Source organism: Sinohyriopsis cumingii, chromosome 1 (genome assembly GCF_028554795.1).
Source record: "Sinohyriopsis cumingii isolate HCF-2022 chromosome 1, ASM2855479v2, whole genome shotgun sequence".
Taxonomy (NCBI): domain Eukaryota; kingdom Metazoa; phylum Mollusca; class Bivalvia; order Unionida; family Unionidae; genus Sinohyriopsis; species Sinohyriopsis cumingii.
Window position 1 is genome coordinate 172,660,840 of NC_142961.1, and position 22,224 is coordinate 172,683,063.

General features: G+C 36.6%; 1 protein-coding gene across 1 annotated transcript in view; it reads right to left on the reverse strand.

Annotated features, from left to right (window-relative positions):
* Positions 1 to 244: 244 nt before the first annotated feature.
* Positions 245 to 22,224, reverse strand: part of LOC149808394 (kinetochore-associated protein 1-like) — a 221,977-nt gene continuing 199,997 nt past the window's right edge. The window contains exons 59-62 of the mRNA XM_089976616.1: positions 20,776 to 20,862; positions 10,372 to 10,517; positions 6,456 to 6,588; positions 245 to 797 (exon numbers count right to left, since the gene is read on the reverse strand). Coding sequence (XP_089832742.1) covers positions 750 to 797; positions 6,456 to 6,588; positions 10,372 to 10,517; positions 20,776 to 20,862 — 414 coding nt within the window. The 3' untranslated portion in view covers positions 245 to 749. The remainder of the gene's footprint in view (positions 798 to 6,455; positions 6,589 to 10,371; positions 10,518 to 20,775; positions 20,863 to 22,224) is intronic.

Here is a 22,224-nt window from a genome sequence, read left to right on the forward strand (position 1 = left end):
ACGAGAAAAAAAATACAATGACGATAAAGTAACACCAATTTGAGAAATCTTTTGGAAGATTTTATTTTTGCTTCAATTTGTGTCGACGCTTTTGGTTAAATATGTCGATGCTTTTTATTTTTTCTTTGTTCGTAGGAAGGGTTAGTTTTAGTTTTTCGACGCTTTTCGATCTTGGTCTGTTTGCCCTCTCTGCTGCTGCATATGTTCATATCTCTAATGTATGAAATGAACTAAAGAAGCAACATTTATTTTCTGGCATAATTTATTCATGAATAAATTAATTTACATATTCATGTGACCAACATAGCACTGAACACTACATATGTAATCTGTACAAATAAAATTTAACACATCAGAGAAATATCTAATCATAAATTTAAGGAATGGAAATATTAAGAATTTACAATTTAAAACAAAAATTAGGTTTTGTTGCACACATTAATATTCAATGAGACCTGAATTATTTGTTACTGATGCTTTACCTGCTATAAATTATGCTAATTAGTGTAAATATCTTTGAGAATGCACAAGGCTGAGTTTCTTTCAGTACAATGAGCTTTATCTGCATGGGATATTAATAGAGAGATTCGGTTCACATAACTTGACTGACCAATTTAAATGAGGCAGCACACTGTAAGCTGACCAACAACAATGGCAGTTTCATCAGGGTATGAAAAAGATATCCACTTTAAAATACAATAGGGTCAACTGGTTCACAAACATGCTTGAATAGTCGAGATTTCATCAGCTCAGTCTAGAAGAGAGGCTTCCGGGAGATTTTTCATCCTTAAGTACATCTGAAAAAGTATCGGAACAAATCTGTAAAACTGCAAGTTTAAGAGAAACAACTAAAACAGTTTATTATTAAACCCCTATTTTAACATAGTACAATTTGTAAAGTCAGTGAAACATTTCTCTCTGAAAATGAAGTTCCTGGGGATGAGAAAAAAAGAAATAATTAAAAATAAAATCAATTTCTAATATTTTTATGTAAGGGAATGACATTCATTTATATTACCCCAAACACAATTTTTTAAAAAAAATATTGTACTACCCTTCTGTAACTACATCTCCCAAATCACTATTTGGAAATTGGTAACTGAATAGATTATCTAGTACCGAATAGATTATCTGGTAATTGAATCTGGTATTGAATATATTATCTGGTTCATATCGATATATATGTAACAGAACCAGGACATCAAATCAGCAGATTTTAAAATTTGATCAGTAAATGCTTCTAAGGTAGTATATATTTTATTGACAAAAATTTTATGTGTTTATGGGGACTGAAAACAAGTACATTTTTGCCATAATATGTGTTCTCAATCAAGCCACTGAACGTCTGACTGCAATACATATTTTCAACTTTTCTGTCCACGAGAGGGGTTAGGACCTGAGTACAAATGTGTTGTCTTTGTTTACTGGCAAGAAAAGCTCAGTGCAGTCTCCGAGTCTGGAAACATAACTGTAACCAGTTTAGTAAAGTGACCTGCACTGAAAAATATTAAATTGTGCTCTGCCACGAAATCTGCAAACAAAGTTTTCTGATCCAGGCCCAAAAAGGTCTTCAAAGAATGTGTTTGTTACAGAAGAATCAATGCTAGTATAACATGGTGTCTGTATGTACTTGGAGATGTAATTTTTTCCTCCATATACTATCTTAAACTCAACTTTGTGAGAAACACACAATGCAATCTCTGGATCTTTGCTACTTGCCCGCAACCACTAAAACTCTAATTTTCAAGCTGCTATTAAATATTCCTCTTAAAATAAGTGTGTGTGTGATCTGGATTTTTAACATAGCTTTAACAATCTGAGTCATGTTGCTACAATGTCTACAATGTGGCAGTTATATTAATGTGTAGCAATGGGACATCATGTTCTACTGAGTTACATTATTCTGACACCAGGCCGACCAATCTTAACACTAACCTCTTAATGCTGAGCACCAAGTGAGGCAGCTATAAGTACCATTTTTATAATTCTTTGGTTAGACCTGGCCTGGGTTTGAACCTGTGACCTCCCGCATCTGAGGCAGACACTCTTACCACTTAGACCACCAGAGCAGTCCCTCTTAAAATAATCAAAGTACTTTAGTGTTTCTGCTTTTGGATGGCTTTCCTTTTTACGTCAAGTTAACCAAATGTTGGCCAGTTTTTTATCAACAACTCTTTGATCCCTTGGTTACTTATGACAACAAAACAGCTGATTGAGTTTAATATATATAGGACAGAAGCAAAGCACTTTAAATGTGGATTAGTCAACCTAAGGAGCAATTTTTAAAAAAATTATTTTTATTTTCACATGAACTATTTGAGTATTAAATCAGAATACCCTGGCATCTATTTTTTTTAAAAATATACCTTCGATGGTACCATGTATGCTTAAATGGAACATCTGTAGTTATACAACACTTTAGGGTGTAAAATACTCCTTAAATTAAAACAATAAGGTAATAAATAAAGAATTGATTGTGTGCCTGTCAGCTGTTATTCAACAATTTATTATGACTCTATGGTCTTAAGCTAAGTAATACAGAAGAGCAAACACCAACAAGTTTGTAAAATTCAATAATTCATTTATTTTCCTACAATACAAAAGTGAAAATTTCAAAAGAACCTACAGTAATATGAATAAACTCCCAAAGAGTCTGTAAAGTTTTATTACCAGTCTAAATGAATAGTTTTAATTAAATTACAGTGGTGTTCAAATTCTTAATGAGATTAAGGAGCAAACATCACCAGTCGTTGCAAACATGAGGTAGTTTCAGTCTCCAGTAGACTAATTCTTGCTGGTTTCTGTAATGTGTGGACAGAATTTGTAAAAAATACTGTTTAGTTTATATTAAAATTTTGAAAAAGTCTTTTAATTTTCAAAGGCAGCAGATTTCATCTATCAAATGGTGCATTATGCAATGGAAGATAAGGGTCTATGCTGTTTGCAGTTGGACTCTGCATCATGCAATAGCAGATCAGAGTCTATAGTGTTTGCAGTTGGACTCTGCATTATACAATGGCAGATCAGGGCCTATAGTGTTTGCAGTTGGACTCTGCATTATGCAATGGCAGATGAGGGTCTATATTGTTTGCAGTTGGACTCTGCATTTTACAATTGCAGATCAGGGTCTACTATGATGTTTGCAGTTGGATTCTGCATTATACAATGGCAGATCAGGGTCTATGCTAATTGCAGTTGGACTCAACATAGTAGTATAAAAGGTCGGCATGCATGAGGATTGGTAATATATGTCAAAGATTTTGAGTCACTATCTCCAGATCAAGGACAGGTGTTTGTACCTGCCATATTCCCATACAGGGAAGGTCGGGGGGGGGGGGGGGGGGAGGAGGAGGAGGAGGAACAAAAAAAGTATGTTTCAATTGAGAACTACTGTAATTATCTTTTAATACAAGCCTAAATAAAATTAAATAAAAAACATGTTTTCCTTGTAACATTTAATATACTTACAAAAGAAAAATAGTTGATATACATTGTCCAATATCACCACAAACATGTGCACACACAAAAGCACAACCACGCAGATAATAAATTTAAAAAAAAAAAAAAAAACCAAATGTTATATGTATTCATCTTGGCACTCTTTTGAGACTGGATTGCATTCTTACTGACACTTCCCCAAAGATCTTGTTGAAGTTTTCTCATCATAAAGATGATCTCTCTGCATCTGCATTGCTGTCAGGGAGTGGCAAACATGCTAGGTGGTGATGATATGTCAAAGGATGTTATATACTCCAAATGACTAATGTTGATATTGTTATGAGGCTATGCTCTTAAAATAAGTAACAGAAAAGTGTGAAAGACAACAAGCTGTGTAAAATTTAACAAATATAATTTATTTCCCGAGAATACAAATTGAAAATGAGAAATAAGAACTTATGGTACTGCAAACTAAATCCCAAAGTAATCTAAGAATTACAGACACAAGTCTAATGTAAAGTCCTGAATTTATTTTAGTACAATCCTGAAGAAATCCAAAAACTGAAGGTGTTGATGTGTCAAGTCTTTTGTAGAATCACAGTAATATAATTCCAAGTTTCAATTCAGTATGAATTCCAGTGAATGTCCTTATCCAAGAATTTTATCAGAGCACTTTTGTATTTCCAGAGAAAATAATCACTTGAATTCAATAATTTGAAGACAACTATTCCAGCCCAAAACTACTGGTCACAACATAATATACAACTTGAAAGTGCAAGACTAAAGCACAAATGACCAAGTTCTCAAAGTTGCAAGATTATATAGTTCTCTACTTGACCTCAGGTCACAATATGCATTTTCTATACAAAAAAAACCCATTACCTAATGGAAAATAACCTTCTAGAATGATCCTGATGTTTACAAAACAATAACCTCGATTGTATATAATTCACTTTTAGAAATTCCAAAATTTTGACCCAAATTAACATATTTACTTCTACTAATAATAATAAAACTGATTTTAAACCCATACATATAGAGAATAATTTAGATATGTATTAGTTGTTTACAATGAATAAAATTAAAAAAAAGGCAATCAGGACAAGCAGAAATGAACTCACTTTTGGACAAGGTCAAGTCCAACATACAACGTTACATTACAATAGCATGTAATAAAAAAAATCTAACTAACAAACTAAGCAAATTAAATATACATAACAATATGGTTATTATATTGATGCAAAAATTAAAATGCTCCCACTTGCTGCTGTGTTCCACAAAGTCAAACTCCATCCAGTAGTTCTGAAATTTAGTCTTGCTTGGCTTTTCTCAATTCCTAAATCATTGCTGCATTTTAACCTTTTGCATTAAACAAATGAACCACACTTAGTACACTATTCCAATCACCTATATAATTGCCTTTTGAATTTTATATACAGACTAAAATCGGACTTCAAATAAATGGTGCCACTAATCACAAACTTGCCAGTAATCTAACAATGATGCCTTAAACATTTTCATTCAAGGCAATGATGTATATTAATTAACTCTTTAAGAGGTTGCTTCCTTGCTTGGGATGATTCATGTTTGTTAGTAATTTCCTATCCTCTAAGCATAAATTTCTTGAAAGTTAAAAACTTTCGGGAATATCAAACTGCCTTCATCAGCAAATACTGTTCACAAAGTGACTTATAATAGTCATGTGATACAAGGAGACTGGTGTAGATGGATGCTATTTCAAGCCCCTTGTGCCTGTTTAGTGTTGGCCTCCAATGTCATGACTTTGGTCTGATCAGAAATGATGGACTGTCCCATATTACTACAATGTTCATGTAGGACAGCTAATTCTCTACTGATGCATTCCTTAATCATTGTTTCTAACACTGTGCCTGCTTCCCGGACGAAATCATTCTATCAATCTTTACAGCTGATATAATAAGCCACAACACTTTTTTCAAATTTTTGTTTTGTCTTTCACATGTGTAAGTTGTTCTCTTAAAACAATTGTATGGCTTGTGGTTTCTTTAAATTTATTTCTGGTTTTTCGTAGTATATATCACAAAAGATAGAACTCTTCACAAGTCCAAATGAATTCCAATTTTATCTGTGCTGATGTACCAATAGCTTAGAATCTGCCAAAGTTCAAACAGTCTTGATGCATCACAGTAAGATAATCAAGAATGTCTTTGCATCAATTCACAATGATCCCCAAACAGTTTTAATCCAGTCAAATAAGCACCTTAATAATTTCATTGAATGATTTAAATAATTCCTCTAGAATTAAATCTTTGAACAACCAAAAAATGCCACGATGTTAAGATGGGAAGACTTTGTTTGCAATTTGACCATTACATTAAAATCCTAAGACACAATAAGACGACCAGGATGTGGGTCATTTTCCCATCAATTTTAAACAAGATTAATTCTAGAAGGTTCTAAGGCCAAAAGGCCATGTAAACAGGTTTATAAAAAATGACTTTATCTTAAATTCAAACCCACATCATGGGCAAAAATTAGCTTTGTTATTTGTTGTTTAAATATGATCATTGGCTTAAACTAAAGCCTACAACTGTGGACAAAAGTTAAGCACATAATACAGAAATACATAGCGATTGGTATAATATATCTGAACAAAGATTCCAATAGTCTGATACGATGAAGTTTATAATATTTCATACAGCTATGTCAAGATATGTAAAATGTCAATGCCCATTTGCTTGCACAATCGGTGTTCCTTGTTTCCTTGAACAGTGAAGACTTATTTGCCATCCAGTGTTTCTTCACTTCCTTGAACACTGAACAGTGATGCATCTACTTTTGCAAATATCACAAGTACATGTATAGTTTAAGTTAGAAATTTTATTAAATTAAGAATATTTATAGGAAGGCTTAAATTTCCTTTCTTCTTGCAAATTATCATTAAGTTAACAAGAAAATTATAAGACTCAGGTTCAGTAAATAAATGACACCTGTTATCTCAATATTCTAGAATTTTGTAACCGGTGTAGCAGACCTACCTTCAGAACTGGCATTGATGAGGTGTTCTCCTCCAGCTCTTCCTCTTCCATGTCCTGGAACTTCTGCAGGTCATCATCAATCCTGGGATTCATCTGTCGGAACAGACTGAATAGGACCCCTGCCTCCTTCAGCCTGGACATCAGAAGGGAAACGGCAACCATAGTATTGTTTATTAATAGCATCTTATTTTAACAAAGAACAATATCATTTTAATAAAGTACAATAGATATAACAAATATTTATTGGCTTTAATAAATGATTGTAAAAGTTGAGGCAGGGTGCCTTACACTAAGGTACAAAAACAGCCAGTCCAGTTAGCATAAGGACTAAAGACATATACTACAAAGTCCATCAATTTACTATCAGATACCTACATCCCAAAATTAAACATTTATTTTAAAGAACTTCATAGATAAATAAGTTTCGGCAAATAAAAAAACAAAAACAATTCCATGGATTTGTATGTCCCACCTGTTCCCTGCCTGACTCTAATATTATCATTTTCAAATGACACTGCCCTTCCCTGAGGGTCAGAGGGATGGCAGGAATGCATGAATATAAAAGATCAGTGCTTAGTGTATGTATGTATATATGTATGTAGTCGGATTTTATGGCACTAAGCACAATAGTAGCTATACTGTACCAATTAAAAGCAGGCTTTGAAAAAATGCAAAATGAATTGCAAATAAAATTTATTTAGGAAGGAAACCATTTCCAATCAAATGTAAATGAAAAGAACATGATAAATATAAAATCTGTAAAATGAAAGGGCACATGGGTATGAAAGGGTACATGGATATGAATGGGCACAAGGATATTTAAGGGTACATAGATATGAAAGGGTGCAGACATATGAATGGGAACATGGATATAAAAGGGTACATTGAAATGAAATATGGATACCTAATGTCATGCTCATAAGTGACACCTACTGTCTTGGCTATGCCTGATACCTAATGTCTTGCCTATGCCTGATACCTAATCTCTTGCCTATGCACAATATTCAATATCTTGTCTGTCTGATACCTAATTTTTTGCCTATGTTACCTAATGTCTTGCCTGTGCCAGATACCTAATGTCTTGCATATGTACAATACTCAATATCCTGCCTGTGTTTGATACCTAATCTCTCATCTACGTACAGTATCAAATCCCTTGCCTTTGTACAATACCTAATGTATTGCCTTTGTAAGTACCTAATGTCTTGCCTATTTACAATACTCGATATCTTGCCTGTGTCTGATACCTAATCTCTCAACTATGTACAATACCTAATCTGTTGCCTTTATACAGTACCTAATGTCTTGACTTTCTACTATACCTAATGTCTTGCCTATATCTGACGCCTGATCTCTTGCCTAAGTACAATACTCCATGTCTTGCCTGTGTTTGATACCTAATCTCTCATCTATGTACAATGCCCAATCTCTCGCCTTTGAACAATACCTAATGTCTTGCCTTTGTACAATAACGAATGTCTTGCCTTTGTACAGTACCTAATGTCTTGCTTTTGAGAGATACACAACAGTCACACACATGGTACCAATATGTGAAATATGGAAGTGGAAAAAACTGCAGGATGTTATGAAATGTCAAAATTAATTAACAGACTTGAGTCATGTCATACTGTACCAAGCTTCAAAATCTTGTCTAATCAGACTAGATTTTGCAGGAAGATGTCACAAAGCATTATGCCACAGAATAGCAGTCATTATGGCATGATTAAATGACACAAAGAAATATGAACCTCACAGATCCAAACTGTCATTTTCCTTTTCCTCCTGGAAAATAATACCATCATCCAGATTTCTCTATAGGTTGAGTTTAGAAAAGAGATTTACTTTATATCTATTGATAAATTTACTAGTCACTCTATTTTCGACATTTGGGCATTACATGATTTCATTCAATGAAATTTGGCACTTTTCTGTCTGATGTACAGGGTTTTGCCCCATCTGTCACAAAAAACCAGTTACTGCATAATCTTTACTTATTCTAGATTCTATTTTTGCTAGTTGCCAAGTCAAAAGTACCTTACACAATATTGTTTTTTATGCTAGTACAAGAAGTGCACAGAATCAAGAATAAGCATTGATCATGAAGCTACTGGTTTTGTGGCAGCTAGTGTAGATCCTGTAACAGCCAACATACAGGAGATGAATGGTCTCATGGAGTTAATAGACAAAAACATTTCAAGAGACTTAATATTATTATTTTGACTTTCATCTTGACTCCATCATCCAGCCATATACAGATCCATCCATGTATGCCCTTCTATGACTTCTTAAGCAGGAAAATATTTTTAAAAATGAGAACATGAACAGCACATTATACACTTGTCCCATGTTTAATAGTCCTTCACATTATAAACTTGTCCCATGTTTAATAGTCCTCTACATTAGATGCTTGTCCCAGGTTTAATATTCCTCCACATTAGACACTTGTCTCATGTTTAAGTCCTCTACATCTGTCCCATGATAAATAGTCCTTCACATTAAACACTTGTCTCATGTTTAATAGTCCTTCACATTATAAACTTGTCCCATGTTTAATAGTCCTCTACATCTGTCCCATGATAAATAGTCCTTCACATTAAACACTTGTCTCATGTTTAACAGTCCTTCACATTATAAACTTGTCCCATATTTAATAGTCCTCTACATTAGACATTTGTCCCAGGTATAATATACCTCCACATTAGACACTTGTCCTATGTTTAATATTCCTCCACATTAGACACTTGGCTCATGTTAATATTCCTCTACATCTGTCCCATGATAAATAGTCCTTCACATTAAACAATTGTCCCATGTTTAATAGTCCTCTACATTATACACTTGTCCCATGTTTAATATTGATCCACATTATACACCTGTCTCATGTTTAACAATCTTACACATCATACACCTGTCCCATACTTAACAGTCCTACACAGTAAATACTTGTCTCATGTTTAACAGTCATCCACATTATGCACTTGACCCATGTTTAATAGTCTTCCATGCAGATGACTATATTTTTGCACAGAAACCACTTTTCATATTTCAGTCAGAGTGCCCTGGACCTTTACGGAATTGGCCTCCAGAAAGACAGATAACTTCTTTACTCTCAGTACAAGTCATTCACAAAGTCTGGGCCAATTCTATTGTGTATAACTACTGTTATTGTGCACAACTATTTTTCTTCTGTCAAAGTGTGACCTTGAACTTTGACCAAACAATCCATAGCCTTTGCACTTTACCTGAATTGCAAGCCATCCACAATTTATGTTATGTAGAATTAATATTGTTTTTGTTCAAAAACTATTCTTTTATATTTTGTATGCCAAATTCAGTAGGTGTCTTCCTTATACCAATTGCAAGCCATCAATAAAGTTTGAGAACCAGACTGTGAAAAACTCCGGTTATTGTGGAAACCATTTATCTTTTTTCAGCCATAGTACCCTTGACTTTTGACCTTTTGATCCTGAAATAAATAGGTTTCTTCATTACCCCAAACTATCCATAAAGTTTGGAAACAACAGATGGTGAAAAATTAAAATTATTGTTAAGAAAATGTTTTCCTTGTTTCAGTCACTCTAGCCTTAACCAATAAGCCTTCAATCTCTATATTTACAGGGTTCTTCCAAACCCCAAGTGCAACCCATCCATTAATTTTCATAACAGATGGTGAACAACTAAAGTTACTGTGCAGAAATCAAGCTGGTATCAGATAGATGTACATATGGACATCATAACACATTACAATCAGACTTATAGCAGGCAAATCACAAAGCAATTCAGGAAATCATGATAACAAATGACTGCTGTCATAAACTTACAGGTTCACATACTTTCAAATGAATTAAATTTTTCAAATTGCTGATGTACTGTAAATACTATACTGCCAAGTCTTTCAATAGATATAAACACAAACCTTTTGTTCTGTAGTGAGAACTGTAAAAGCCCATCCACTTTACCCAACCGTACTGCATGAAGTGCAAAGTCTTGTTGATGCACTGTGTCCAGCACTGCACTGTATGATTCACTTTCTAGTAAACTCTGATACACTCTGTGTTGTATCTACAGAAAAATAAAGGAACCAAAATTATATTTAAGGAACACAGATGCCATAATAGTGCCTAAAAAGACCTAAACACAAAACCGTGGTGTAATGAACAGACTGACATGGGTAATGGTACCTGTCCCTATGACAGTGGAGATGGAGTATAACATTTATAGAATACAGTAAAACCTGTTATACGAGACAGGTGGTCTCTCATAGAAGGTTTGTACAAAAAGACCAGTTTCCAACGTCCAGTTTCAGAACAATTTAAAGAAAAATAAACACTTTCACTATACATATATTCTATTCTTTATTAATAGTTCTTGAAAAAATATTGTATGCATTCATCTGAAAACAAAATTATATAGCAATAAGGATATACTTCTATCATTAAACATGTAATCACATTTACATTAGAGGATCACATGTACCTGTATTAGCATATAAAATCGTTTTTGATTTACTCCATTTTTTAAAATAACACCCGAAATTTGTTTTACCGATGTTTAACCAATATTTTGCGAGTGTTCTGCACTTTTTCACTTTTTTAAGTTACAATATTTATTTTATCCAGCATTAAAAATCTGTCTCATTTTAGTTGGAGGTACTTTCACTATTATTAAGGTACTAAGTGTTAACATTATCAGTGCTTAGTTGCAACAAATGTAAAGACAGTTTTCACAGGGCTTTGGGAATCTATGACAAATCTATACATGTGCATTGAATATTTAATAATGAATGAAATAAAAAAGAAATAGTTACCTCATCCAGAAACAAAATCATTTGCTCAGAGACAAAAGTCAATGGCATAATTTAAAGAAGACACAGAGGAATTAACTCCATAAAACAAAGTGTAAAACCAGGTTGAAACAACTTGAATAGATGAGCTTGGTGATTGAGATGTGACCATTGTAGCATTGGGGAAAAAAAACCAAAACAACAACTAACATCACAACCCTTTAACACTATCAATCAAATCCCACAAATGATTCTCACTTGCTGGGTTAATAAACAAAGACAGCTACCTTAATTTTGGCACTACAATGGCAATTTGTGACATATACATTAGCCTGGTTTATGTACTGTACCATTTGTCAATATATATAAACCGGTTGGCAGAATATTTTTTTCTTCAGTTTTTTTCATTCTTTTCTTTTTATGCATGTTTTGAATCAGAACAATCTTTGCTATTCAAGCGATCGTTGTTAAAAATGATTACATAAAGGTCGTTGATGTCTGTCTCTGTTCTCATGATATGGTTGTTGATAGAGCTGGATACTGGGTCCTACTCCATAAATATGGGCAATATCTACGATAAGGCTGGGAACCAGGCTAAGTGATGGAATAATCTACATGTGCTTTAGTATGCTTTACTTTAGAAAACATAAAACACTATAAGCATACCTTCAAAGTTTCAGATACCAGTAGCCAGCCTATTTGGTTTTTTATAGAATGTATAAGCAGTCACTATTATGGAGATTAAATTACTGGAGTTTATCCCCATTTTGGTCATGCGGTTGTTCATAGCAGTGTCAAAATGCATGTTTTGCCAAGATATCATGGTTGCTGGTCGTGTTGAGCCAGCTGTTGCTCATGACAAAGCATTTATATAAGAAAATCTATCTGTGCATTACGATTTTGGTTGGAAATGACAGGTTGTTGCTCATAGCAGTTTTACTGTATCTCTGACAGTCATTGTTGGCTTACATCTCATATCCAATATGTCTTTATAGCTACTCTTCAATTCTGACAATAACTATTAGTATACCATATACAATAGATCTCTTTGTAGCTACTCTTCAATTCTGACAATCACTATTAGTATACCATATTCAATACATCTTCTTAAAGCTACTCTTCAATTCTAAAAAAGTTTCAGCCAGTACATTTAACTCATGGTAAGGTAGAAGTTCCGCTGTATTGCACTTATAGGATCAACTTTTAATCTGTAATGATACAGATTAACATAGTTAACAGAACTGAGCAATTACATCATAACTAAACATGAAACTACTTTCACTATTCTTCTGGGGCCCCGAGTGGCCGAGTGGTTTAAAGCACTCTGTTACAGATTACTGCCATCTCACTTCTGTCTGCGTGGGTTTGAGTCTTGGATTCGGCTAATGTGGGTATGTGAGAAAGCTTGCCAGTAGCTTCTTGTGGGCTGGTGGTTCTTTCAGGGGTTTCCCCAGGTTCCTTCCCCACCATTAATAATGGCCACCATATATAGCCTTTCATGTGCTGAAAAATGGCATTAAACCCTACAACATCACCATTCTCCAAAATTTGCAACCTTAAGGTCATGTCCAAGGGAGTGTGACATAATAAGAGGATGTATGTATGTATGTATGTATGTTCAGTTAGTTATATGGTGATGTCTTAATAGTTGGCAAGGGGTAATTCTTGGGGATAGGTATTGGTATTGCCAGTTTGAATGAATAAATTTGTGATTTATCGTCCATTAAGAGTATTCAAGTTCATAGAGGCTATGAACAGTTTGCATGTTATAACAAAGACACTCACTCCCTGGGATGTAAGTCTGGGGATCTGAGGTGGGGTAAGGGAAACCATTTTGTTTCCCAGTAAAATGAGTTCTTTTGATAATACTTAACCAGTCATACTATCTTAGAACTACTAATACCTCACAAATCCACCCAACCCAGATTATAACTTCTTAGCTAAATAACTAAAAGTTATCTACCCACCTAGGTGGCAGTTAGAGTGATCTCCCCTTATACCAGACTTTGCACCAAATCCTGAGTAATTGTCAGTGGGAGGCACACTCTCTATGTGGATGTAACTGCAAGGAGGCTGGAAGGTTATATGGTTATACGTGTATTATCATCAGGTAAATATTATCGAAGAAACATTTTATTAAAAAAAAATTGATTTATTCTTCAAATATCTTACCTGATCATAATACCTAAGAAGAATAGGTAAGAGGTGGAGGGAGATACATCTCCTTACCCCTGAGAGACCCAGATGTGAGACTGATTCTAGATAATCCAGTGGAAGTCATGAAGCTGTGTCCTTTTTAAGTGATAATAGTTTTGATCAAAAGCAATGTCTGTGGTAACTGTCCTAACTTTGTGAGCTGAGGTGCAAAGCAAATCTTTGGTGTTGGGTTATTTCCAGTAAACAAAATGATTAACCCACTTTACTGAGTATAAAAGTGTGCGTTGATATATTGTCTTATTCCTCTGTTTGGGCAAGAAAAGGTGTGATCTCCCTCAATGCAATGGTTTGGTTTTTTAAAGTACCACTTCAAAGCTTGTACTGGTTCCTATAGATGAAGAGTCCAGAGTAGACAGGAATTTATTACCAAAATCTGATTATCCATGAACTGCAGCTTCTTTTTGGCAATGAAAGCAGTGGCCATCATGAGCAATGCTGACCCATCTTGTCAGAACTGCACGAAACTGGGTCCAACTATAGGACATGTATTTGTCATGAGCATTGCTGACCCATCTTGTCAGAACTGTATAAAGCTGGGTCCACCTATAGGACATGTATTTGTCATGAGCATTGCTGACCCATCTTGTCAGAACTGCATAAAGCTGGGTCCACTTATAGGACATGTATTTGTGATGAGCAATGCAGACCCATCTTGTCAGAACTGTATAAATCTAGGTCCACCTATAGGACATGTATTTGTGAGCAATGCTGACCCATCTTGTCAGAACTGCATAAAGCTGGGTCCACCTATAGGACATGTATTTGTGATGAGCAATGCAGACCCATCTTGTCAGAACTGTATAAATCTGGGTCCACCTATAGGACATGTATTTGTGAGCAATGCTGACCCATCTTGTCAGAACTGTATAAAGCTGGGTCCACCTATAGGACATGTATTTGTCATGAGCAATACTGACCCATCTTGTCAGAAATGTATAAAGCTGGGTCCACCTATAGGACATGTATTTGTCATGAGCATTGCTGACCATCTTTTCAGAACTGTATAAAGCTGGTTCCACTTTTAGGACATGTATTTGTCATGAGCAATGCTGACCCATCTTGTCAGAACTGTATAAATCTGGGTCCACCTATAGGACATGTATTTGTGAGCAATGCTGACCCATCTTGTCAGAATTGTATAAAGCTGGGTCCACCTATAGGACATGTATTTGTCATGAGCAATACTGACCCATCTTGTCAGAACTGTATAAAGCTGGGTCCACCTATAGGACATGTATTTGTCATGAGCATTGCTGACCATCTTTTCAGAACTGTATAAAGCTGGGTCCACCTATAGGACATGTATTTGTGAGCAATGCTGACCCATCTTGTCAGAACTGCATAAAGCAGGGTCCACCTATAGGACATGTATTTGTCATGAGCAATGCTGACCCATCTTGTCAGAACTGCATGAAGCCAGGTCTACCTATGGGATATGTATTTGTCATGAGCATTGCTGATCAATCTTGTCAGAACTCTATAAAGCTGGGTCCACCTATAGGACATGTATTTGTCATGAGCAATGCTGACCAATCTTGTCAGAACTGTATAAAGCTGGGTCCACCTATAGGACATGTATTTGTCATGAACAATGCTGACCCATCTTGTCAGAACTGCATGAAGCTGGGTCCACCTATAGGACATGTATTTGTCATGAGCAATGCTGACCCGTCTTGTCAGAACTGTATAAATCTGGGTCCACCTATAGGACATGTATTTGTCATGAGCAATACTGACCCATCTTGTCAGAACTGTATAAAGCTGGGTCCACCTATAGGACATGTATTTGTCATGAACAATGCTGACCCATCTTGTCAGAACTGCATGAAGCTGGGTCCACCTATAGGACATGTATTTGTCATGAGCAATGCTGACCCGTCTTGTCAGAACTGTATAAATCTGGGTCCACCTATAGGACATGTATTTGTGAGCAATGCTGACCCATCTTGTCAGAACTGTATAAAGCTGGGTCCACCTACAGGACATGTATTTGTCATGAGCAATGCTGACCCATCTTGTCAGAACTGTATAAAGCTGGGTCCACCTATAGGACATGTCTTTGTCATCAGCATTGCTGACCCATCTTGTCAGAACTGCATGAAGCTGGGTCCACCTATAGGACATGTATTTGTCATGAGCATTGCTAACCCATCTTGTCAGAACTGCATGAAGCTGGGTCCACCTATAGGACATGTATTTGTCATGAGTATTGCTGACCCATCTTGTCAGAACTGTATAAAGCTGGGTCCACCTATAGGACATGTATTTGTCATGAGCAATGCTGACCAATCTTGTCAGAACTGTATAAAGCTGGGTCCACTTATAGGACATGTATTTGTGAGCAATGCTGACCCATCTTGTCAGAACTGTATAAAGCTGGGTCCACTTATAGGACATGTATTTGTCATGAGCATTGCTGACCCATCTTGTCAGAACTGTATAAAGCTGGGTCCACTTATAGGACATGTATTTGTGAGCAATGCTCATCCATCTTGTCAGAACTGTATAAAGCTGGGTCCACCTATAGGACATGTATTTGTCATGAACAATGCTGACCCATCTTGTCAGAACTGCATGAAGCTGGGTCCACCTATAGGACATGTATTTGTCATGAGCAATGCTGACCCGTCTTGTCAGAACTGTATAAATCTGGGTCCACCTATAGGACATGTATTTGTGAGCAATGCTGACCCATCTTGTCAGAACTGTATAAAGCTGGGTCCACCTACAGGACATGTATTTGTCATGAGCAATGCTGACCCATCTTGTCAGAACTGTATAAAGCTGGGTCCACCTATAGGACATGTCTTTGTCATCAGCATTGCTGACCCATCTTGTCAGAACTGCATGAAGCTGGGTCCACCTATAGGACATGTATTTGTTATGAGCATTGCTGACCCATCTTGTCAGAATTGCATGAAACTGGGTCCACCTATAGGACATGTATTTGTCATGAGCATTGCTGACCCATCTTGTCAGAACTGTATAAAGCTGGGTCCACCTATAGGACATGTATTTGTCATGAGCATTGCTAACCCATCTTGTCAGAACTGCATGAAGCTGGGTCCACCTATAGGACATGTATTTGTCATGAGTATTGCTGACCCATCTTGTCAGAACTGTATAAAGCTGGGTCCACTTATAGGACATGTATTTGTGACCAATGCTGACCCATCTTGTCAGAACTGCATGAAGCTGGGTCCACCTATAGGACATGTATTTGTCATGAGCAATGCTGACCCATCTTGTCAGAACTGCATGAAGCCAGGTCCACCTATGGGACATGTATTTGTCATCAGCATTGCTGATCCATCTTGTCAGAACTCTATAAAGCTGGGTCCACCTATAGGACATGTATTTGTCATGAGCAATGCTGACCCATCTTGTCAGAACTGCATGAAGCCAGGTCCACCTATGGGACATGTATTTGTCATGAGCAATGCTGACCCATCTTGTCAGAACTGCATGAAGCTGGGTCCACCTAAAGGACATGTATTTGTCATGAGCAATGCTGACCCATCTTGTCAGAACTGCATGAAGCCAGGTCCACCTATGGGACATGTATTTGTCATCAGCATTGCTGATCCATCTTGTCAGAACTCTATAAAGCTGGGTCCACCTATAGGACATGTATTTGTCATGAGCATTGCTGATCCATCTTGTCAGAACTGTATAAAGCTGGGTCCACCTATAGGACATGTATTTGTCATGAGCAATGCTGACCCATCTTGTCAGAACTGTATAAAGCTGGGTCCACCTATAGGACATGTATTTGTGAGCAATGCTGACCCATCTTGCCAGAACTGCATAAAGCAGGGTCCACCTATAGGACATGTATTTGTCATGAGCAATGCTGACCCATCTTGTCAGAACTGCATGAAGCTGGGTCCACCTATAGGACATGTATTTGTCATGAGCAATGCTGACCCATCTTGTCAGAACTGCATGAAGCCAGGTCCACCTATGGGACATGTATTTGTCATCAGCATTGCTGATCCATCTTGTCAGAACTGTATAAAGCTGGGTCCACCTATAGGACATGTATTTGTCATGAGCATTGCTGATCCATCTTGTCAGAACTGTATAAAGCTGGGTCCACCTATAGGACATGTATTTGTCATGAGCAATGCTGACCCATCTTGTCAGAACTGTATAAAGCTGGGTCCACTTATAGGACATGTATTTGTCATGATCAATGCTGACCCATCTTGTCAGAATTGCATGAAACTGGGTCCACCTATAGGACATGTATTTGTCATGAACATTGCTGACCTATCTTGTCAGAACTGTATAAAGCTGGGTCCACCTATAGGACATGTATTTGTGAGCCATGCTGACCCATCTTGTCAGAACTGCATAAAGCTGAGTCCACCTATAGGACATGTATTTGTCATGAGCAATGCTGACCCATCTTGTCAGAACTGCATGAAGCTGGGTCCGCCTACAGGACATGTATTTGTCATGAGCATTGCTGACCCATCTTGTCAGAACTGCATAAAGCTGGGTCCACTTATAGGACATGTATTTGTCATGAGCATTGCTGACCCATCTTGTCAGAACTGCATAAAGCTGGGTCCACCTATAGGACATGTATTTGTCATGAGCATTGCTGACCCATCTTGTCAGAACTGCATAAAGCTGGGTCTACCTATAGGACATGTATTTGTCATGAGCATTGCTGACCCATCTTGTCAGAACTGCATAAAGCTGGGTCTACCTATAGGACATGTATTTGTCATGAGCATTGCTGACCCATCTTGTCAGAACTGCATGAAGCTGGCTCCACCTATAGGACATGTCTTTGTCATGAGCATTGCTGACCCATCTTGTCAGAACTGCATGAAGCTGGGTCTACCTATAGGACATGTATTTGTCATGAGCAATGCTGACCCATCTTGTCAGAACTGCATAAAGCTGGGTCCACCTATAGGACATGTATTTGTCATAAGCACTGCTGACCCATCTTGTCAGAACTGCATAAAACTGGGTCTACCTATAGGACATGTATTTGTCATGAGCATTGCTGACCCATCTTGTCAGAACTGCATGAAGCTGGCTCCACCTATAGGACATGTCTTTGTCATGAGCATTGCTGACCCATCTTGTCAGAACTGCATGAAGCTGGGTCTACCTATAGGACATGTCTTTGTCATCAGCATTGCTGACCCATCTTGTCAGAACTGCATGAAGCTGGGTCCACCTATAGGACATGTCTTTGTCATGAGCAATACTGACCCATCTTGTCAGAATTGTACAAAGTTGGGTCCACCTATAGGACATGCATTTGCTGATTCTGCTTCCCAATTGCAAAGGCAATGAGGAGGATTTGTACAAAATGAACCAATGGAACTCTAGAGTGGTTCAATTTTGTGTATGTCTTGTTCAGCCAGGTTCTTACCCATGACAGATTCAACTTAGACAAGGATCTGCATTCACTCCTAAGGAGATACAATAAACTTCAGTTGTGTTCATCTGATTTTTTGCAACATTTGTTCATAGCAATGTCAAATGCCCTAAATTTATTGGAAATTAAAATCTCTGAACATTTAATATTTGACAGTTTTTCATATCTATGATTCATTTCAACAATATCTTGAGGTTAGATTAATTAAGAACAGATACCATACTTTAATTTTTAATGCCAGGACCATAATTTGAACTGTTAAATACAACAGGCTAAGTCAACTGGCTTCATTGATGGAAACGCATCTTTCCCAAGATGAAACTGATATCATCTTCTGATGATAACATTTTATTACAGTGTTTACAATGATCAATGCCTTCATTTCTGCAGAACATCTGATTAATCAAATTCTTTATTAGGGAGAGACCATTTAAGCTTCAAAAGTAGGGAATATATGTTTGAAAAAAACACTTGTTTTGTTCTGCCATGTAGATCAAAAAGGACGCTATGCCATTCCTTATTTTTTACTTAAAACAAATTTATATGTGATAAATGAAAGAACAAAAAATATCTTAGTCTGAAAGAACAACTTAGCCCCATAAATTAACTGGTCAGTCCCTTACAGCACAAATGGTCAGAAATGAACTAGTTCCTAGTTGTGTACATGTATATCCAGTCTCATTACTGGGTCATTACTGCTTAAGGACTAAACACGTGGTTTTCATTTAAGTGAAATTTTATTACTTTCTGTTTTTTGTTTTTCTTGTTCTTTTTTAAACATGTCATCTTGAATTTAACTGTCCATATCTTGTAGGATAACTTTTCATGTTTAACCAGTAAGATAAATTTACACCATCATTAGTAAGCTTGTTCAGATTTCTTTACATAAAGTAAAAGCATAAACTTATTTCAAAGTCAATCAACTCATTCTAAATGAAAAAATGTACAGTAGTAGTAATACAGTTTTAATTGCCATTAAGTTAATATTATCTAAAATTTGATTTGGCATTATGTCTATTACATTATATTCATTAGAACTAGGAAATGTTTATAATCAGCTTGTAACAAAGTAGATAAATTGGTGCCTCTCTCTCAAGAACATGTGTACAGAAACCAAACACAGTAAACCATGCTCATTGACAGACATCACATCCACTCCATGGTGTTCATCTGCACTGACTCTGCAAGAAAGCAAGGTGTGCAGAGCAATTCTCTGCAAATGGCAGGGGCATTTCTGTCAGGATGTGCAGAGAGTTGGAGTTTTTTCTTAATCCTCTCTACCCCTACCACGAACTGTAATTCCATTAAAGAAGCAAAATTTTACTTTAACTTTAGTCTACTGCTGTTGTTGATTTGGTGTTTCAAGGCACAGCAAAACAAGTAGGTTATTTAGTGCCAAGGAAATTAAACATACCTTGCCCAAGGACATACTACACTAGCCAATCCAGGATGAACCAATGGTAGGATTCCAACCCACACCCTTTCAAGTGCAAAATCTACCTTGCTCACCAACAAGCCACAGTTACTCAGTCTTTAGTGTACTACATCTGGTTCATGAAAAAAAGAGTTTAATCACTTTTTCCTTTAACTCAAACACAGCCTTGAGACTTCACCATTAAAACATGCTGCAAAAGACATAGAAAAGTTCCCCCTTGCATTATGAGATGTACATATACAGTTGACTAGTGTGATGAAGCAGTATTTATCAATAGGTTTGTGAATGTGAAGCTTTGTAACTGAAGAAGCATTTGTGCCTGGAAAAAAGTATGAAACAAATTGGTTATGATTTGATTACACTCACACCAATGTCATTTTACAACCACCACCATCATGGATGTGGCAACAAACAAGCTCACTTGTATTTTGAAACAGGTAAAATTGATTTATAAAAGAACATGTAATGATGTGTTACTCACCTTGAGTGCCATGCTGTGATTCAAATCATGGGGCAGCAGGTAAACCACATTGTCCAGTATTTCCATGGGACAACCCTGAACCAGATTCTGCAGGGAATACATATATATATATATATATATATACACACACACACACACGTCTCTCTCATTAATGGCAGATCAGTATACATGGTCCCTTTATAATTAGATTTGGTCATGGATCAAATTACACATTGTAAAAAGAATACCATTTACAGTGTGTAAGGCTAGCTGACTGCTAACAGCAGAATACGTTTACCTGCCTGAAAAAAGTGGAACATGTTTACATAATTAATAATAATAATAACAATAATAATAAGGACTTTGTATAGCGCCTATTCTTTAGTTGTATGGGGTTTAACGCCAATTTTCAGCACATGATAGACTATACATGGCGGCCAGTATTAATGGTGGAGGAAGAACCCGGGAAGACCCGGAAAGAACCACTGACCCACGAGAAGCTACTGGCAAGCTTTCTCACATACCCACATTGGCTGAATCCGAGACTCGAACCAGCGCAGACAGAGGTGAGAGATGGCAGTGATCCATAACGGAGAGCGCTTTAGACCACTCGGCCCATCTGGGGCCCCCCTTTACAATATTAGACAACACCTATAACATAAAAAACCATATATAATGATATTATTACAAAAAACAAACACCATGAAATTAAAAAAAAAAACAAAAAAAACATGCTGAAAATATTTAAGGTAGGGAACATTATTAGGTCTTTAAGTTTGTTCTTGCAGTTGAAATAAGTGAATTTTACGAGCACTGTGTCTTTGTGTCTAAGTTCAGAGGGCAATTCATTCCCCATTGCTGGGCCCTGGTATGCAAAAAAAACGCCCATATGACTTCGTTTTTGTAGTGGGAATAATGAGTATGCGATTGTCAGAAGAGGAGTGTAAGTATCTTGCTGGTGTGTACACATGGGTGAGGTCGGATAGGTATGTTGGACTAGAGTCCATCAGTGAAACGTAGCACAGAGAACAAATTTTGTGTTTGATTCTGGATCGAATGGATAGCCAGTGTAGGGTACAGAGCAGTGGGTGCTCTGATCGTGGTACTCTAAGTATGATCCGAGCAGCTGTGTTTTGAACTATTTGAAGTTTCTGGAGTAGATATTGAGATGAACCAGACAGAATTGAGTTACAATAGTCCAGTCTTGAAAGTACTAATGAACACAAGTGTTTTAGTGGCATCAACTGAAAGATATATGTGAATGGAGCTGATGTGTCTCAGCTCAAGATATGTTGGTGCAATGTGAGAACACTGTCTAGAGTAACACCTAGGTTTTGTACTCATTGTGTGAATTTAATGTTGGCGTTGCTGATATTTATTGTTTGAGGTAAAGGATGTAAATGAGAAGTCTTTGTGCTGTGATCAGAATGGCCTCAGTTCTAAACACTTTATGTTCATACACTCTATCAT